General features: G+C 33.3%; 1 protein-coding gene across 4 annotated transcripts; it reads left to right on the top strand.

Annotated features, from left to right (window-relative positions):
* Window positions 1–2,663: 2,663 nt before the first annotated feature.
* Window positions 2,664–16,949, top strand: LOC125059731 (double-stranded RNA-binding protein Staufen homolog 2). Of its 4 annotated transcripts, none has more exons than XM_047664274.1 (18): window positions 2,664–2,777; window positions 2,907–3,060; window positions 5,394–5,559; window positions 5,961–6,081; window positions 7,320–7,379; window positions 8,000–8,211; window positions 8,641–8,742; window positions 9,261–9,387; window positions 10,137–10,329; window positions 11,125–11,267; window positions 11,870–12,000; window positions 12,556–12,756; window positions 13,407–13,644; window positions 14,169–14,281; window positions 14,655–14,745; window positions 15,506–15,630; window positions 16,022–16,191; window positions 16,532–16,949. In XM_047664274.1, the coding sequence occupies exons 2-18, from the start codon at window positions 2,918–2,920 to the stop codon at window positions 16,590–16,592; spliced, it is 2,397 nt and encodes a 798-aa protein (XP_047520230.1). In that variant the 5' UTR covers window positions 2,664–2,777; window positions 2,907–2,917; the 3' UTR covers window positions 16,593–16,949. The 4 variants fall into 4 exon arrangements, with proteins under 4 accessions (XP_047520230.1, XP_047520228.1, XP_047520231.1 ...); XM_047664272.1 differs by having other exon boundaries at window positions 2,676–2,832; XM_047664275.1 differs by having other exon boundaries at window positions 2,676–2,832; window positions 2,907–3,042.

Below are 16,949 nucleotides of genomic sequence, written 5' to 3' on the forward strand. Positions count from 1 at the left end.
TGTCTCTTTTTAAACTTTCTCGTGTAATTATAATAATTTAAACTATTATAGAGTTAATATTTTTAAGTTAAGAGTTTTCAATTTTCTATGAATCAATGCGAGGATAACATAATAGACACAGATAAATATGAAAATATCAAGAAAATCAGCAAATTAGTAGAGGTAAATCCTAGTTATATTGGATATCTTTTTTATCTTTTATATTGCATGTAAGTTCATGAAATTGTTCTTTAATTTGAAAAATACATATACCATTTAATATTGCTTATATTATGTAATCACAAAGTAAAATGATTGTACATTTTATTTGTATATTTCAGATGAGAAAGCAGTCACTAATGAACATACTTAATAAGAAGTTCTAAATATATTTTACTGTAATTATAATAGAAGCTAATGATATAATATTGATTTAAATTAATCAAATAAAGTGGATTTATACTTCATAAACTTTGGAAATACATATAAAATCTAGTGAGCAATACTAAGTAATGGTAAGCAGATATTTTCTTTAATTATTTACTAAGTTAATATACTAGAGAAGTTATTATAATATTGTTAATGAATGAGAAGTTTGAATTCAAGTCCCTTGGGAGTTACTGACATTGTTTGGTTATTAAAAACTTTAATTGTAAATAAGCAGCAAAGTGACAAATTAAGTATATTTTTAAGTTTAGAATTAAGTAAAGAGTTTTTATATTAAAGTTACCTATTGAACAAACCTTGGACCAATCTTACGGTTTAGTTTGTCAGTTTTCTATTTGATCAAAGTACTAACTAAAATATTTTCTTTTCAGAAAAAAAGAAGCCAACAAGACAACTAAAAGTATTAAAAAAAAACACAAATGGACAAGTTTTATTAAAGTCTTATCTTTTAATTAATTTAAGTGTTATATTATGTACCTACCTGAAAATGAATTTGATAATGGGGAACGAAGCATTTTATGAATAATGTAAAAAATAAGACAAGTGGAGTATGAAATAATGGTTGGTTAAGTAACATTACCTCAAGAACAGGAAACAGTAACTGAAACTATGTTCTTCCACATTTAATCTTAATAAGTTCAGCAGTTGGAATGTTAATGAGATATTATTATAAACAAACTGCATTTGTAGATTTTGGGATGAATTATATCTTTACAATAACTATTATTATTTACCATTGTTGTGTTAAGGAAACAATCACTATTTTTTTTAATCGCCCAGGATGTATTCATAGTAACTGTAGGTATCATAGTAATTTTATGAAATCATCACGACATCTAGCGTTAGGTTTTATGAATTGAACAATTTTTTGTATATAACAGCACACAAACAAGATATTGACATTGCTGCAAATTAACACTTACATTTATTAGTTAATTATCTACATATATAAATATGAATACATCTACATTAGGTAGTAATGCATTGAATTTGGTACACCTGTGTGTGTTCAGTAGTAATGTCTGTATTGTTTAATAAGTTGTTACTTATGCTTATTTTTCTACGTAGACTGCATTATGTTAAGGAAGATATTTGGTGCCTTATTTTAATAAAAAATAACCATAACTGAAACATTTTTATTTTGCTGTTTGTTTAATATTCCCAACTATTAGTAGGTACGGGTCATTCATACATGCGTTATCTGTATATTCTTGTAAAATAAACTAATATTGTGAACCACTTTAATGGCTTTTCCTACTAAAGAAGACATAGGTAAATTGCCAAAAATAAAACTGACAAATACATAACATACAATGTTTATTCATTTCTTACTTAAACAGATTTTGCATTTACATATTAACTAGTAGCAAATCACTAATAAAATCTACACTTATATATAAATCTGCTATCAAATTGACATTAAAAATGTTTAAGCACAAACACCAAACCTAATTAAAGCTTAAATCAAATTCTAATTTCAGTGTTCACACTAGTCCACGTTTTTTTTCTATTGTTTTTTAATTCCTTGGACTTTATCAACTTCTAGTCAACCTTATTTTCACTCCAATTTATTTATCAATCCACAGTACTATTTCTATTGTTTCTTCTAAGCAGTTACAAAATATGTTGCTTCTTCATTTTGCAGATTAGTTGTGAGGTCAAATCCTAAAAATATCAAAGTATGAGTACTACTAATTATTATATATCGCGATTATGCAATTTCAAAATATTGTATTTATTTGTAGCCTTCAATTTCTGAGAAAACATGAAACAAACCATAATTAATTTAAACATGCAATAAAAATTCATATATTCACTTTGCACTTTCCGTAAATTCCACTTAAATCGAAAATTGTTCCGACCTTGCTGACATTCTAATGTCCCTTTTGCAGCTTCCAATTGCAAATTTACAATAATATTGTAAAGTTTTAACTTCTATTTGTTTATAAAAGTGACATTAGGAATACATTTAATCCAGAGACAATATGACGGAATAAGGTGCTACGAACAGCAGCTCGCATCTACGTTGTCGACTTTGCGGTAATGTATCGACATGCCTCTTGGCTACGAACGAAGCGTTTTCGACAGTACAATTACGCAAAAGCGGTAGTGTATGTAGAATACTTTTCGACACCAATATGGCTAGACCCCAAGGTTTCTATTTCAAGTCTGTAGAAAGTAAAGAAATATAATCTCTGGAAAAGTACAGATACTCATACATCACTAATCATAAATCATCAATCATTATCCATTGACCAAATCCACAAACACTTTTAAACATGGCCGCATGTTGAATGAAACGATTTTCTTTACTGTTTGCCAAATAAACTTTTAGTTATACATTAGCTTGGGTGTGTACAATTTTATCAGCGTATTAAACTAAAATACAATATTATAGTCTCGACGGTAAGAGTAACATTGACTATATACAAAAACAGAGTGATCAGTGTTTAATGCCGAAATTGTTTGTGTCTCGGCAGCGATTACAAAGATGATGCATCATCCGAATATGCACCATCAACCGATGTCGGGACATCCGCCCCAACATCTTCCGACCCACCAAGGCATGCCTGCACATCATCAGATGCCGCCGCATCAAATACATAGAGAGAACAGGCACGTAACATTAACTAGGTAACGATCGGCTTCTTTTACTATTTATTTGCGTATCATTCATCAGATTTTTAGCTTTTGAAGTAGCTAGGTCTGTAAATTCTTAATTTTATCTAACAATATCCAAATTATTTACATGTCTTATTTAATGTAAGGGGAAGGTTATTTACGTAGTGTAATGGAGCAAAAAAAATGGTTTGTTAAAATACTGTGTAAGTAATTAAATAAATACTTGGGGGATTTAAAATTTTGAAATAAAAATATATTTTATTTACTAAAATGAACAATAAGATCAAAAGTTTTATATTTACAATCTAACATATTTTGATAATACAGACACCTGTTGCTTGCAGATTTTAAGGAATAGAATCCCTTTTTAGTGCCAAACCTCTATATTATATCTATACAAAATATCACAATCAACAGTAAACACATTTTTTTTGTTAATAGCTCGAAGTTCTGTGACTACTAACTATAGTATCTAACTATGAAACATGTAATAATAATAATAATAATTGTTTATTTGCAAAGTAAATGGCACATTCAGATTGATCAATTATAAAAAAAAATCCAATATGTTTTTGAAATATGTTATGTCTCAATTCTGAATCTAATAGTGCAAGGTATTGTATCTTTAGATTTAGCACTTTGCTAGCAAATGCTGCACCTTTTTCTTAATATTTCTTTTTCTGAATGTGTTGTGTAGTTCTTAGTTTCAGCATTAAAATTTTTGCGTGTCTCATGCAGAATTAAGGAATCATATTTCATTAGAATAAACTCTAATAACATAAGATATAATTATTTAATTATTTAAAAATGAATTAAGTTTCTCATATTATGTCTAAGTCCAAAATGTTTTTGACATTAGTGCCAAATCTTGACTATAAATCAAATGGAAGATGTTGTAATGGTTTGCTAGCAAAGGATATACATTAGTCTCAAAGTTTAATAAGTTATTTGTTTTGGGCTACAATTATTGAGTGTGATAATATGCATTCCTAATTCTACACAGAATTAGGAATGCATATTATGAATAAACAAGAATACACTAATACAAGTTTAAATTTAGATATATTATATAAATTAAATAAGGTCCAATGGCCATTTTAGTAGCTTTTTTAGCTTAAAAGGAATTACTTAAATGAAAATAGATAACTACGTTTATTTGTGCTATGTTGTGTTGATGATGCTTAATCAAAGCTATCAAACAAAAAGTTTCAATCATATTTAAGTATAAATAATAGGTATAGGTCATATTATCATATTGAAGTAAAAATGAGCTTTATTTATACTAATAATTTTCGTTAATTCACAAATAATTTGCATATTAGTTATGTTTGTTAACACTAGAAGCAAAACTAAGTTTTCATATAGATTGACTGCCACTTTGAACAATATCATTCTTATTTATATCTTTACAGTATTAGAAATCTATATTCTATATTGTTGTAAATGCTAAATAATTAAGCCTAAATCTACTTAGCTTATTTGCCTAAACAGAAGTGGATTCATTGAAAAACCCACGTTGACTTCCTAAATCCCCTTAAACACACATTATTCATAATAATACATGTTGTATTCTATCTCGCTTTATATCTTACTTGAGCAAAGAATGGCTCACTCAAACATTGACACTGTTCAATAAAATAAAATCCCTCTGTTTTACCCTGTCTATAGACTGGCGGCAGTATTCATATGCAAATAATGTGTAATTTGTTGATATGTGGAGGGTCCTTTGCGGCTCTCTTTGTTACTTAAACTGGTCATGAATAGAACATATGACAGTGGCTTTGATACCAACTGATCTAGTACTGAATGTGAGTTTTGTGCTCAGCCTGATATATCGCATTTATTGAATAAAAAGCAGTTGAAATAACAGTGTTGCAGCGAGCAGCTTGCTAAATGGACCCCTAGAAAGTCTTTTCCAATTTCTCATGTACTATGTTAGTGTAGTGTAAAGTTGATTTTGTGTTTTTGTGTGGTTTTTAGTATAAGTGTAGAATAAATATTTATTTTTAAGTTTTGTTTAAGTTAATAAAAATGTGTTTTATATTCAAGTTGTTTCATCAAGTTATTAGAAGTAACATGTTTTTTAATTGTTACTGTAACTTTCTTATTGTATGAAAAGGTGTAGTATTCAATAATTTTACTTTTGTGTGGCTTTATACATGCTTCACATGTTATATTTGGGATGATCTAGTTACCCTCCATAATTATTAAATTAGTTGATCTTAAAGTTATAATTTAACATCAAATGCCCATGCTATAAAACATACTTTTAATGCTTTTTAAAACTAAAAGTACATACAACATATGCGATCTGCAGTTTAATCCACGAAGAATTATCTGTATAGAGTGACACTGGGTCCGTCAGCGGCGGGCGGTAGCATGGGCGGGCATGGTCAGATGAGCGGCATGGGAACCATGACCGTGGCACCGCACCATGCTGCCGGTCAAAGACCGCCTCACGCCATTCGCGCCATGCATCATCCGCCTGCACAACATCATAATATGCCACCGGTAAGGAGATTGCTTATGACTATTAAATATAATCACATTTAAATTTAAATTACTTAAAAAAATCTTATTAGAACTTTTAAATATCTTAATTTTTTTTATGTTTTAAACATTATGTCGAATATGACTAATTAGTTATTAATCTATCATCAAATAAATCCGGAACGGCAGCGTATTAGGGTATAATATTCTTAATCGAACTACTGTTAATATACTAATTCGTAAGTCGAAAGACCGTCGGCGAAAGGTCTATTATAAGTTTGATAAGAACTTAATACTTTTCATACAAATGTTTGTCAGGCGAATTTTGCGATAGGAAAAACTTTGTCACAATATCTCCAGGAGGCTATCAAAACAAATGTGTATGTTCCAATTGGTTATCGGATTTCTATATACAATTGCAGCCCCAAAATCGCCCGCTCCGTCGGCCCTACATGAGCAGCGGATACGGCGGCGTGCCCGGATACGTGCCACCGCCGCATGCGCACGCAGAACACAGCGCTCACACCACACATCAGGCTCCTGGTATATTAGTAAATTTATTTTCAGTCTTTTTCACGATTTACAAGCAAGTTGTTAATAATACCGTAAGGTATTTAATCTTAATAAAAAAAATCAATCAAATTTGCACACCGTGTGCAGTTTGATCTAACTTAAAAGATAGGATAGCTTACATCTTAATTTATACCCGCAATATTATTTTATTGCAAAATATTTGTTTATTATTTGATAGGTACAATTCTAACAGATGGCGCTGTGTTGAAAGTACCAACGTACAACGCTACAATTTAATGGCATTACCACCAAAAAAGCATGGTGGTCCCCATGACCGGTGTTCTACCGTTTTCCTTGAATAGGTTACTACTATGTAATATAACTAAAACCTTAGCCACAGCAACGCTTGGCCGGTCTGCTAGTTTACTATACAAAATCTATTGTTACACTATATTCACGTTTATTTTTACGTATTTATTTTTGTGCGTATTAAATCTAATGTTAATAATTATTATCTTATCTTGAATTTATTTAAGACGATAAATAACTCTGGGGTAACGTAGGTGGATTGGCAATGTCGCTGTTGACTAATGATAATGAGCTAATATTATATAATGGCTTATAAGACAGTGTAAAACGTTTTATGATAGAACCGATATTAAAGTAAATTAATTGTTAGAAGCTTTTAATAGGTTTAAAATATGCGCAAGAGTTATGAGATCCTTCATTTACAGCTCATAACATACTTATTATATACATTAATTTTTACGCCAATAAACATATCTTTACATATAAATATATTCTGTTAATCATGCGCCAGTTAGATTTCTGAGCAGTGTTGGCCTAGTGGCTTCGGCATGCGACTCTCATCCTTGAGGTCGTAGGTTCGATCCCCGGCAGTGCACCAATGGACTTTCTATGTGCGCATATAACATTCGCTCGAACGGTGAAGGTAAACATCGTGAGGAAATCGCCAAACCTTAGACACAAAAAGTCGACGGCGTGCGTCAGGCACAGGAGGCTGATCACCTACTTGGCACTTGCCTATTAGATCATGAAACAGATACAGAAATCTGAGGCCTAGAACTAAAAAGGTCGTAGCGCCACTGAATAATTTTTTAGTTAGATTGCTACCAGTTTTAATAATACAGAATTAAGGAAATTGTAGCCTAGTCTGCCTCATCAATCTTAAACGAAATGTCGAAATCATAGGATGTCATATCTATTTAATTTAGTATTTAGTTTTTAATAGATGTGGGATTGTGTAGGTCTGTGCAGGCCACCTTCTCCTATTCGGCCGATGCAGCCAAAGCTAAGTTCAGATTTTGGTCAGTTGTATTTACAGTAGTTACTTTTCGTTGTCTATGGTAATCAAAATATATAGTGGCTTTAGATTTTTATTTGCAAAAGTACTATAAGAAGGCTGTATTTAATAATTTAAACCACAATGCGATTAGCCGTATGTGTTTATTGAAATGTATATCATGCACTTATTTTAATATAAAAACGGTTTTTTTGACGTGACAACGTCTTATAATTCGATGGAGCCGGCTGCACGCACGAAAAAACATGACGCATGCGGCGTTATTTCGTTTTGAGGCGTTACCTCGCTTTGAGGCGTTCCATTTAAGGATTGAAGTGCAAGTGAGTGCGTCCGCGCTCTCACTTGCACAAAGTGACAAAGAGGCACAATTGGCCTCCGCGTTCGGCAGCGCTCGTTAGTTAAAAAATTGACATAATTGTAGTTATGCGTACAAATAAATGTAACTTGATCAATTCAATTGTGATTTCCATTTACCTCCTTCACAATATGCATACAAAATATCTATCAAAAAAAAAAATGTTCTTTTGAAAAATGCAACCATTCCATCAGTATTTTCTCATGACGTTGTCACGATCAACTATAGTTAGTAAACCGACTATACAACATATTTTTTTAATTCTCTAGTAACAACAATGACTGCGACGGCAAGCGTGTCAGTGACCACCGATCAGTCGCAGGAAGAGATCGTGAGCGTAAGCGCGAGCGGAGCGGACGCGGAGAGCGACAAGGAGCAGGCGGCGGGCGAGAGCGAGGCGCCCCGCCCGTCGCCTGCACAGGCCAACAGTAAAGAGAAGACGCCCATGTGCCTGGTCAACGAGTTGGCCAGGTACAATAAGGTGAGCCTGTCTTCATATTGTAGATACTTGTCTCGTATGAACTTCTAGAAGAGGTCGACCGAAGGCCAGATGGGCAGACGAAATTGAAGCATGCGCGGGTGGAAGTTGGTTAGACAGAGCTAACGACAGAGAAGGATGGAATTCCTTTTACCGGAATGGGGTCCATTAATTAAATTATAAAAATAATAATTATTATATTAAAATAAAATAAATTAGTTAATAATCAAACAATAAAATAAATAAATTAAATAATAATTACAAAATAGAATTTATAATTAGAAATCAAATAATTCATACAAGCGTAACAACTGTTATTGATTATTATAGACTAATAAGTATCAAATTATAATGTTAAATATGGTTGGAATTAAATAAAGCTTTATTATTATGAACTTCTATTATTATAATTATTTTCTTTACTCGTTTTAGATTAAGCATCAATATCGCCTCACATCAGAGACAGGACCCGCTCACAAAAAAATATTCACAGTAACACTTCGCTTGGGTGATACTGAGGAATACACCGCTGAGGTATGTTATAGGAAAATCTAATTATTTTTAAAAGGTATAATTTATTCATCGTCATGTAATTTAATTAAATATTTTTTAAGCTAAAAGTAACTTTGATAACGATATTAAGTTATATACGTAAAACATCAGGAAAATGTTGAAAATCATACAATTCAGTACATAAATTACTTATTACAAAAAAATAACATGTAATAACTGGAAATCTGAAGATACATGTAACAAATAAGTAAAGAATATAATATACTTTAGTGCAGCTAAGACTAGTCAGTAAATGCCATCAACAGTACCCGGCTCGAAGGACCAAAATTTGACTTAAAGGACCAAAAAACTTGGCGATTAAAAAGAGTGCCGGAGAGTTTATTGCCAGTTCTCTTCCGTTCTACGCCCTAGATTTGAGAAATGGCAGTAAATGTAAAATTAGAAGCATTTGATGTACATATTTCTTTTTGACGATCATAAGTGTACATTTTGTTACCTATATGATTTTTGACTTGACTTGACTTGAAAACGCGTTACAGGGGTCCTCTATAAAGCGAGCGCAGCACGCGGCAGCAAGCGCGGCCTTAAGCGGCACCCGCTTTCCGCCGCCACCGCCAAGGGCCGCTCCCACTCACGCTTCACATTCGCATCATCACAGGCATGCTGGTAAGTGATAAACGTCTTAATTAGCTTTAAGGACAGATATGGTCGCCATACCCCAAAAAAGTACATTGTTTCATTCCATTTTTCGTCATCGTTTTTTAAAGTAGGGTGAATGGAAAAAATATATGGTGGAGTTGAGTGGTTTATGTATCCATTTTGAAAGATCGATACTCGATTTAAACAACTTCGCTCGATACAAAAAAATCCAAATATAGCCACTTTTTGATACATTGAATTCATTTTATGGCAAAAATGTAAATAGAACATGATTTTGAAATTTACACGATATATTTTATCGCAAGCCAAGTAATCTATTTCAGAAAAATAATGATAAAATTACATTAATTTAATGTTTCACACAAGTAATTGTTATTACGGGCTGGCGTGCCTCAGTGCTCCAGCTCTCCACTGTCCGCAGTCCACCCCGAGACACTGACATAGCAATTCGTGCTGTGATAGGGCTTTAAACGCGAATTTCTTCATTCATCATTTTGCTCCTTTCAAGTTAACCTAAAGATAAAATGTAGTAATCTTTTATAAAATATAATTGTTAAAGTTTTGAATAAACATTTCTTTTTACCAAGTTTAGTATACAAGTATAAAGTCATACATATAATTTAAAAAAAAAAATATTTAAGAAGTAAATAAGAGGTGGTAAATGACCACTACAGGTCATTAATAATGTCAATAAAAATATTTTATTTATTGTGATAAAGTAGGAAACATATAAACATTAACATTTGTTTGCGCAGGCGCAGTAATGCCAACGGTGGAACTAAACGCGCTGGCCATGAAGCTGTGCAAGCCCGCCGTGTACACATCGGTTCCACCAGTACCCGCCCCTCGGCCAAGAGCTCGCCTGCCTCCACCCTACCGCCTGCCCTTCTTGCCGCCTTACCCGCACCCGCCTAGGCTTATGGAGCCCGGACCGCAGCTGCTCTATAGGTGAGGTTCACCATCGCTTTTATAGATTTATTAAAATGAGTATTTGTGTTGCTCTCTTTAACTATCTAACGGTAATATAATCATTTGCCAACAATGTAGCTAAATAGATTATATAAATGTTCAAGTACAGGGATGTAGTAATATATGATTGCATACAATAATATATAATTATATAATTTGTAAGTGTACAATTGTAAATATAAAAGTCGTACGCCGGAACATTTATTTCGTAAAAATATTTTGACGTGACAACGTCTTATAATTCGATGGAGCCCGCTGCACGCACGGAAAAACATTACTCATGCGGCGTTACCTCTGAGGCGTTCCATTTAAGGCTTGAAGTGCAAGCGAGAGCACTCGTTCCGCGCTCTCGGTTGCACACAAAAATTGGCATAATTGTATTTATGCGTACAAATAAATGTAACTTGATCAATTCAATTGTGATTTCCATTTACTTCCTTCTCTATATCCATACAAAATATCTATCGAACAAATAAAATTAAAAGTTTATTTTGAAGAATGCAACCATTCCATCAGTATTTTCTTATGACGTCGTCACGTTCAACTATCGTCAGTAAACCGACTTTACAGAGAACCGATATTTTTGAACTAACTATAGCCTATATACGTATGTATGTACTGAGTAATATAGCATTCTAACGGTGAAGCAGTTTTGTTAGCATTCCAGTAGTTTTTGTAACAAACAAAAAATACAACTTTATAATGTTTGTATTGTTATACACATTACATAGTACAGTTAGAAATAGTGTTAACTCTATAAACTATTATTCGCAGATTCCGTGTATGCGTGGGCGATCGTGCGTGGTTGGGTGAGGGCAGTACGCCTCAAGCAGCCAGACACGATGCAGCTGCTCGGGCCTTGGTCGACCTTAGGCCTCAACATCACGAAACACCGCCACAGCATCCGGATACACCTGGTACTTATTTTAGATTTTACTTTATGTTTTACTTGTAGAGAAGTGTAACGATTTTTTCTTAGTATGTATAACTTACTACTTTAGTGTAAAAAAAAAGCTTTAATATGGCTTCCCATCTATTCGAATGTTCGCGGGTGTATCGATATTGAGAGGGATAATTCTAATATACATTACAACAAGAGACAAAGAATAGCTATTGCAGGATATAATCTTGCTCAAAGGTTTCAACTATAAATTTAATGGCAGCCATTACAAAAATGAAATATATATATGTCATGGCGAAATAAAGTTGACATTTGACAGTGACATCCTGTCATGGCCGTCATGTCATTTAAGACAAACTGTTTTTGATCATGCACTAATTTAACTTTTTCTTTATCTCTTCACCCAAATATATAATTTCTAAACTTTAATTTAATTCGAAACCTAAATTCTCCGAAGTCTGTTACATTAATAATTATTAATATAATTTTTTTAACATATAAATTAATGAAATCACAATGTACTTTTATAATATTTATTTTGTTACAATTTTCAATTATAACTCATATTATATTTATAAGTTAAACTTTTTATATATTTTCAATTATTTTGATTATTAGGAGAAAGCGAAGCAGACCTCCTCAACTCGGATGTGAAGTCCCCAGTCTCTTTGGTCCACGAGTTGGCTCTCAAGAGGAATCTCAACGTCACATTTTCCGTCAAATCGGAACGCGGACCGCCGCATATGAGGGTAAATTTAATTTACATCAACAAACAAGCCTTTTGGGTCACAGCCTATTTTTTTTATTAATATTAAATGTAATGTAATATAGAACTATTGTGTAAACATTCCGATTATATTAGAAAATGTCAAGATTTTAGCAAATTATAATTATTTTATTTGTTTTTTTAACTACGTTACATTATAATTAAAAAAAATAACATTTATTATTAGGGATGTAACTGGCGGGCTTATCATTAACAATAACAAGCTATCTCTTCCAGGCAACCCAGTAAGGAAAAATAAAAATAAAAAAATATTAAGGGTAAACTATAACCAAATCAATATATAAATATAAATTTTAAGAATTAGATAAGTAGATGATTTTGTTTATGCCACGCCATGACATTTTGTCCTGACGCAGTTTGCCTTTGTTACATATACAAAAAAGTTTATATCCTGGATTCGAAAGCACGTCCCCTGGTTTCAAAGTGTCCTGAAAACTTGATAGTATTTCATCATACCGAAAGTTGACAATTAAAATATTACAATGATTTATATTAATTCAAAATGTCGGAATTTCAGGTGTTCATAACGATTTGCAAAGTGGGCGAAATGGAGACGGAGGGTGAGGGCAATGGGAAGAAAGTGTCGAAGCGTCGCGCAGCTGAGCGGATGCTGGAGGAGATGCGCCGGCGCTGGCCCGCGGCTGCCTTGCGCACGAGGCCCGCTGTGGACAAGCGGCGACATCCCCCTGCTAAGAAGAAGCCACGGAATTTGATTAAGGTAATTTGATTTATCTCCTAGGCTCGTATCGTCAATCAAACTTAAATGACGTTTTAGGAGCTGTCAAACTGTTTTGACAATTGAAGTTTGATATATATGACAGCACTCAAACCAAAATTGTGTCTTGAGATATGAATGGAACCAAAACGAACTTAACTAGAGTCTAAAATTATTTTAACATGTTGTGGCCTGATGGTAAAATTGATTATTTCATAAGTGTATAAATAGCCATTTCATAATATAATCCATTTACGATTAAACCTTGACATATTATATATGTACATTATTATTCTCGAGTCCCTTTTGTAAGTTGAATTATGTTGATTAATGTTACAAAATATATTTAAAAAATGTCTTCCAATGCAATATTTATGGTTCGATATTATTATGTATGCACTGCATGTGTTCTAAATTTCGTAAATTTCTCAGAAACTAAAAGTTGTGTCAAAATGATTTTTTTTCAATTTTAATCAGATTTATCCCGAAATAGGAGACAGACAAAATTTGACTTTAATGATTTTAATAGTCTTTGGATTAATGAAGTAATAATTTTTTTCATTTTCAGTTGAGTTGAGATAAAGAGGTCCATTTCGTGGGTTTCGTGAATTGTTTTAATGTCCTGAAATCTATACAATAAATTAAATTTTCAGGAAGGGGCTACGGGCGATACATCAGAAACAGGTGGTGGTGGTGGGGCCCCAGACAATCCGATATCTAGATTAGCGGTCGCAAGGCACGCTGTTAGGGCCCGATCGCCCCAGTACCGCGTCTTGGAGGAACGCGGGGCCGCCAGACGACGCGAGTTCCTGGTACAGTGTGATGCCCCACCGCATAGTGCCACGGGTTTGGGGCCCAATAAGAAGACTGCGAAGCGAAGGGCTGCGCATAGTAAGACTAGCTTTTTTATTACAATATTTAGTTTGCGGTTAATGGCCTTTATGAATGTAAATGTTTTCAGCTGTGTTAATCAATAAATACTAATTAATCGTAAATTTAATCTTGAAAAAGGGCCGGCAACGCACTAGCGAGCCTTTTGGCTATGTGTCCATGGGCGGCGGTATCACTTAACATCAGATGAGCCTCCTGCCCGTATGCTATAAAAAATATACTAAGTTGTCTTTCAGCGACTAATAAAACCTAAAACCCGTTGTTTACATAAAAAAGACGCCAATTGGTAAAGAAAATTTGTGCACTTATTCTTATTAAAATATGAATTTTACAAATATTTAACATTTAGTTAGAACCTTCAAGTGCCCAGTGTAAATTGAAGAAAGCTTGCGGGAGTTGGAAAACACATCCAATCTTAAAAGTTCCAATGGCCATACTGTGTCCAGTTTGTGTTTCCACCACATCAACTTATTTTTTATTTAAGAACATGTATATAATAGATAAATAAAAATATTTTTTAACAGATGTACTTTTGGCGATGGAAATGGCGAATGGCGGTGAACCGGGTTCATTGACCTCTACAACTGAGCCTATAACCAACGGGGATGTGAAACCTGCTACTGATGGAAAACGGAAGGTGATAAAAATTAATATATTTTATATAGCAATTTATTTGTATATTAAAAGTTTATTTGTTTTTTTTTAAGTTTAAAAGCTTATGTGCTCTGTTAAATTGGTTTTTTTTTAAAGTTTAAATTTAAATGTAAAGTAGAAAAAAGAAAATTAAACATATGATAATATAAGATAAGCTTCATACATATTTCCTATACATTACCCAAGAATTGACAATTATATGGGAGTGATACCTAATGCTTATTTTTTTTTTAATACATTTTCATTCTCGAATTTTAAAAGACCCGCTTGTATTTCTCTTTGCGTGTAATACACACACAATATTTGTCAATTTCAATCATAAGAATATTTTTTTAAAACATAAATTTATCTTACAGGATGAAACTAGTGGTGACATGCGACAACCAGTGCCAGGAGTTTTGATGGTGGACTACCACGCCAGATCTGGTCAACCAGTGCAGACCAATGGTGATTTACTATTTTAGACATATTAAAAACATAAGACGCAAATAATTTGTCATCTATTGTAAGAGCTGGTTTCCTGTAAGCAAGGAATAAATTTTCTTTTTAATACTTAAGGATTAAATTTTCTTTTTAATACTTAAGGATTAAATTTTCTTTTTAATACTTCAGGATTAAATTTTCTTTTTAGTACTTAAGGATTAATCCCTTGAGATTTGGAATTTGGATATTCTCAGTACTCTTGTTTAAATAAAGAGATCGAACATCGTATAAAAACATAACTGAAGGGCCTCGTAGACTAGCGGTCTTATTAAGTGGCAGCTAGGTGAGGGGTACCGGGTTCGATTCCCGGTTCGAGGGCAAGTTTTAATTTAATTTACATTTGTTCTCGGCCTTTGGGAGGGTTGTGCGGTACCGGGCGAGTGCTTAAAAACCGTACATGGAGGACACGGTCGAATTTCTAAAGACAAGCACGAATTATAAAAATCCTATACTTGACGCTGGCTAATGCACAAATCGTGCCAGAGCCATTAAAAAAAAACATAATTGGCTGACAAAAAAAAGAAGTTTCACCAAAAAAAACGCACGAAACGGATTCTTTTATTGATTGTACCAATAATTCTGATTTCAATTAAAACACGTTTAAATGATTTTATACGTGTGTAATAAATATGGGTTATACATTTTTAAGAGTCAGCTCGGGATTACATTTTTGGCCTAAAATAGAAGTTTGTTCATTTTGGTAATCAATCTGTTAAATTTCCAGGAGTAAAGGCAAGCGAGAGCAGCGCTTTAGGTGGAAGTGGCGGAAACACGCCCGGCGCTAAAGATCAGCTGATGTACCTGGCACAGCTCTTGGGCTTCACTGTACAATTCTCTGACTTCCCGAAGGTAAGAAATACTACTACCCTCTTCTGACGAGGTTTAGATAACTTCTAAGACTATATAATTTATACATCGATTTTGTGTCATGTGACTGAAAATAAAAAAAATAATTATGGATTTTTTAAAAATTAATTAACAAAGTATTTTACTCCATTTTAATGTCCTGTTTTATACAGTTTAACGGAGTTTATTGATAGTTTTTCTCATTCGTTTGAAGTTTGATTCGAGATCTGGCAATAAATTTAGAAACATTCAACTTCACATTCACAACTCTATTATTCCGACAGAAGAACTTGTATCCTTGGTCTTGTAATAAATGTATAATAATTATTGACGTTCACTGCTCTGAAGCCAATAAATTAATATTCTAAAAAAAATCTATTCCTAAATGTTCCAGCGCAACCACGGCGAGTTCCTGTCTCTGGTGTCTCTGTCAACGGAGCCACCCGTGATGTGCCACGGGGGAGGGGCCTCCACGGCGCATTCGCATGAGCAGTGCGCTCTGGCGGCCTTGCGCGCCCTCGCCGGCATGGGGTTGGATGCGCCTGCGCAGGCTCCCACTGCACAGTCAGTACACCCTAATTAATAATATTATTAATGTTGACTTTTGTTTAGTTTTTTTTACTACATATATTATTTTATTTATTTATATTCTGTCCGAAAGATGCAGATTCGTTTAGTTTTAATTGTGCTTTAAAAGTTCTCACGTATTATGTGGTTCTAATTCCTCGTACAAAATAAAATTCAAATAATAAATAAATAAAACATATGAACATAGTTAGGGATTGTGACCCTAAGTGTCAAAACTTAACACTAATTGTTTGTCAAAAACATTTGATTTGATATAGTGAAATATCGACTAAATTCTACCCATAGAAAAGACAATAATATTTTTTTATTTGTTTAGATTGCAGAATAGCGGTATATCGAACGCCAAAAGCAACGCGATCAACGGCATGGCCGAGTGACCCACACCTGACCCTGCAATTCGACCCACGCAATATTAACATGTGAATATTCAGCAAAAGTAACTCATTTCCATATTCACGATTTTTGATCTCGGGTCAAACTCATTTTGACGTTGAATGGAACTCCTATGTTAAGGTCATTTGACGCGTGAAACTGTTAATCGCTTTAGTACGAGAGATTAATTACTAGCGAACTTAGTAAGGCTTTTTTTTTTTTTCAAAATATTTTGGAAATGTATTCGGAGGTAGAAAGTTCTTAGAAATAATTTTTGAAATATTTGATACATACAAATCTTCTATATATATATAATGAAAATGGTCTTCGTTTGAGGCTCAATCACGCCTAAACCACTGATC

This window comes from Pieris napi, chromosome 20 (assembly GCF_905475465.1).
Source record: "Pieris napi chromosome 20, ilPieNapi1.2, whole genome shotgun sequence".
In the NCBI taxonomy this organism is placed as follows: Eukaryota; Metazoa; Arthropoda; class Insecta; order Lepidoptera; family Pieridae; genus Pieris; species Pieris napi.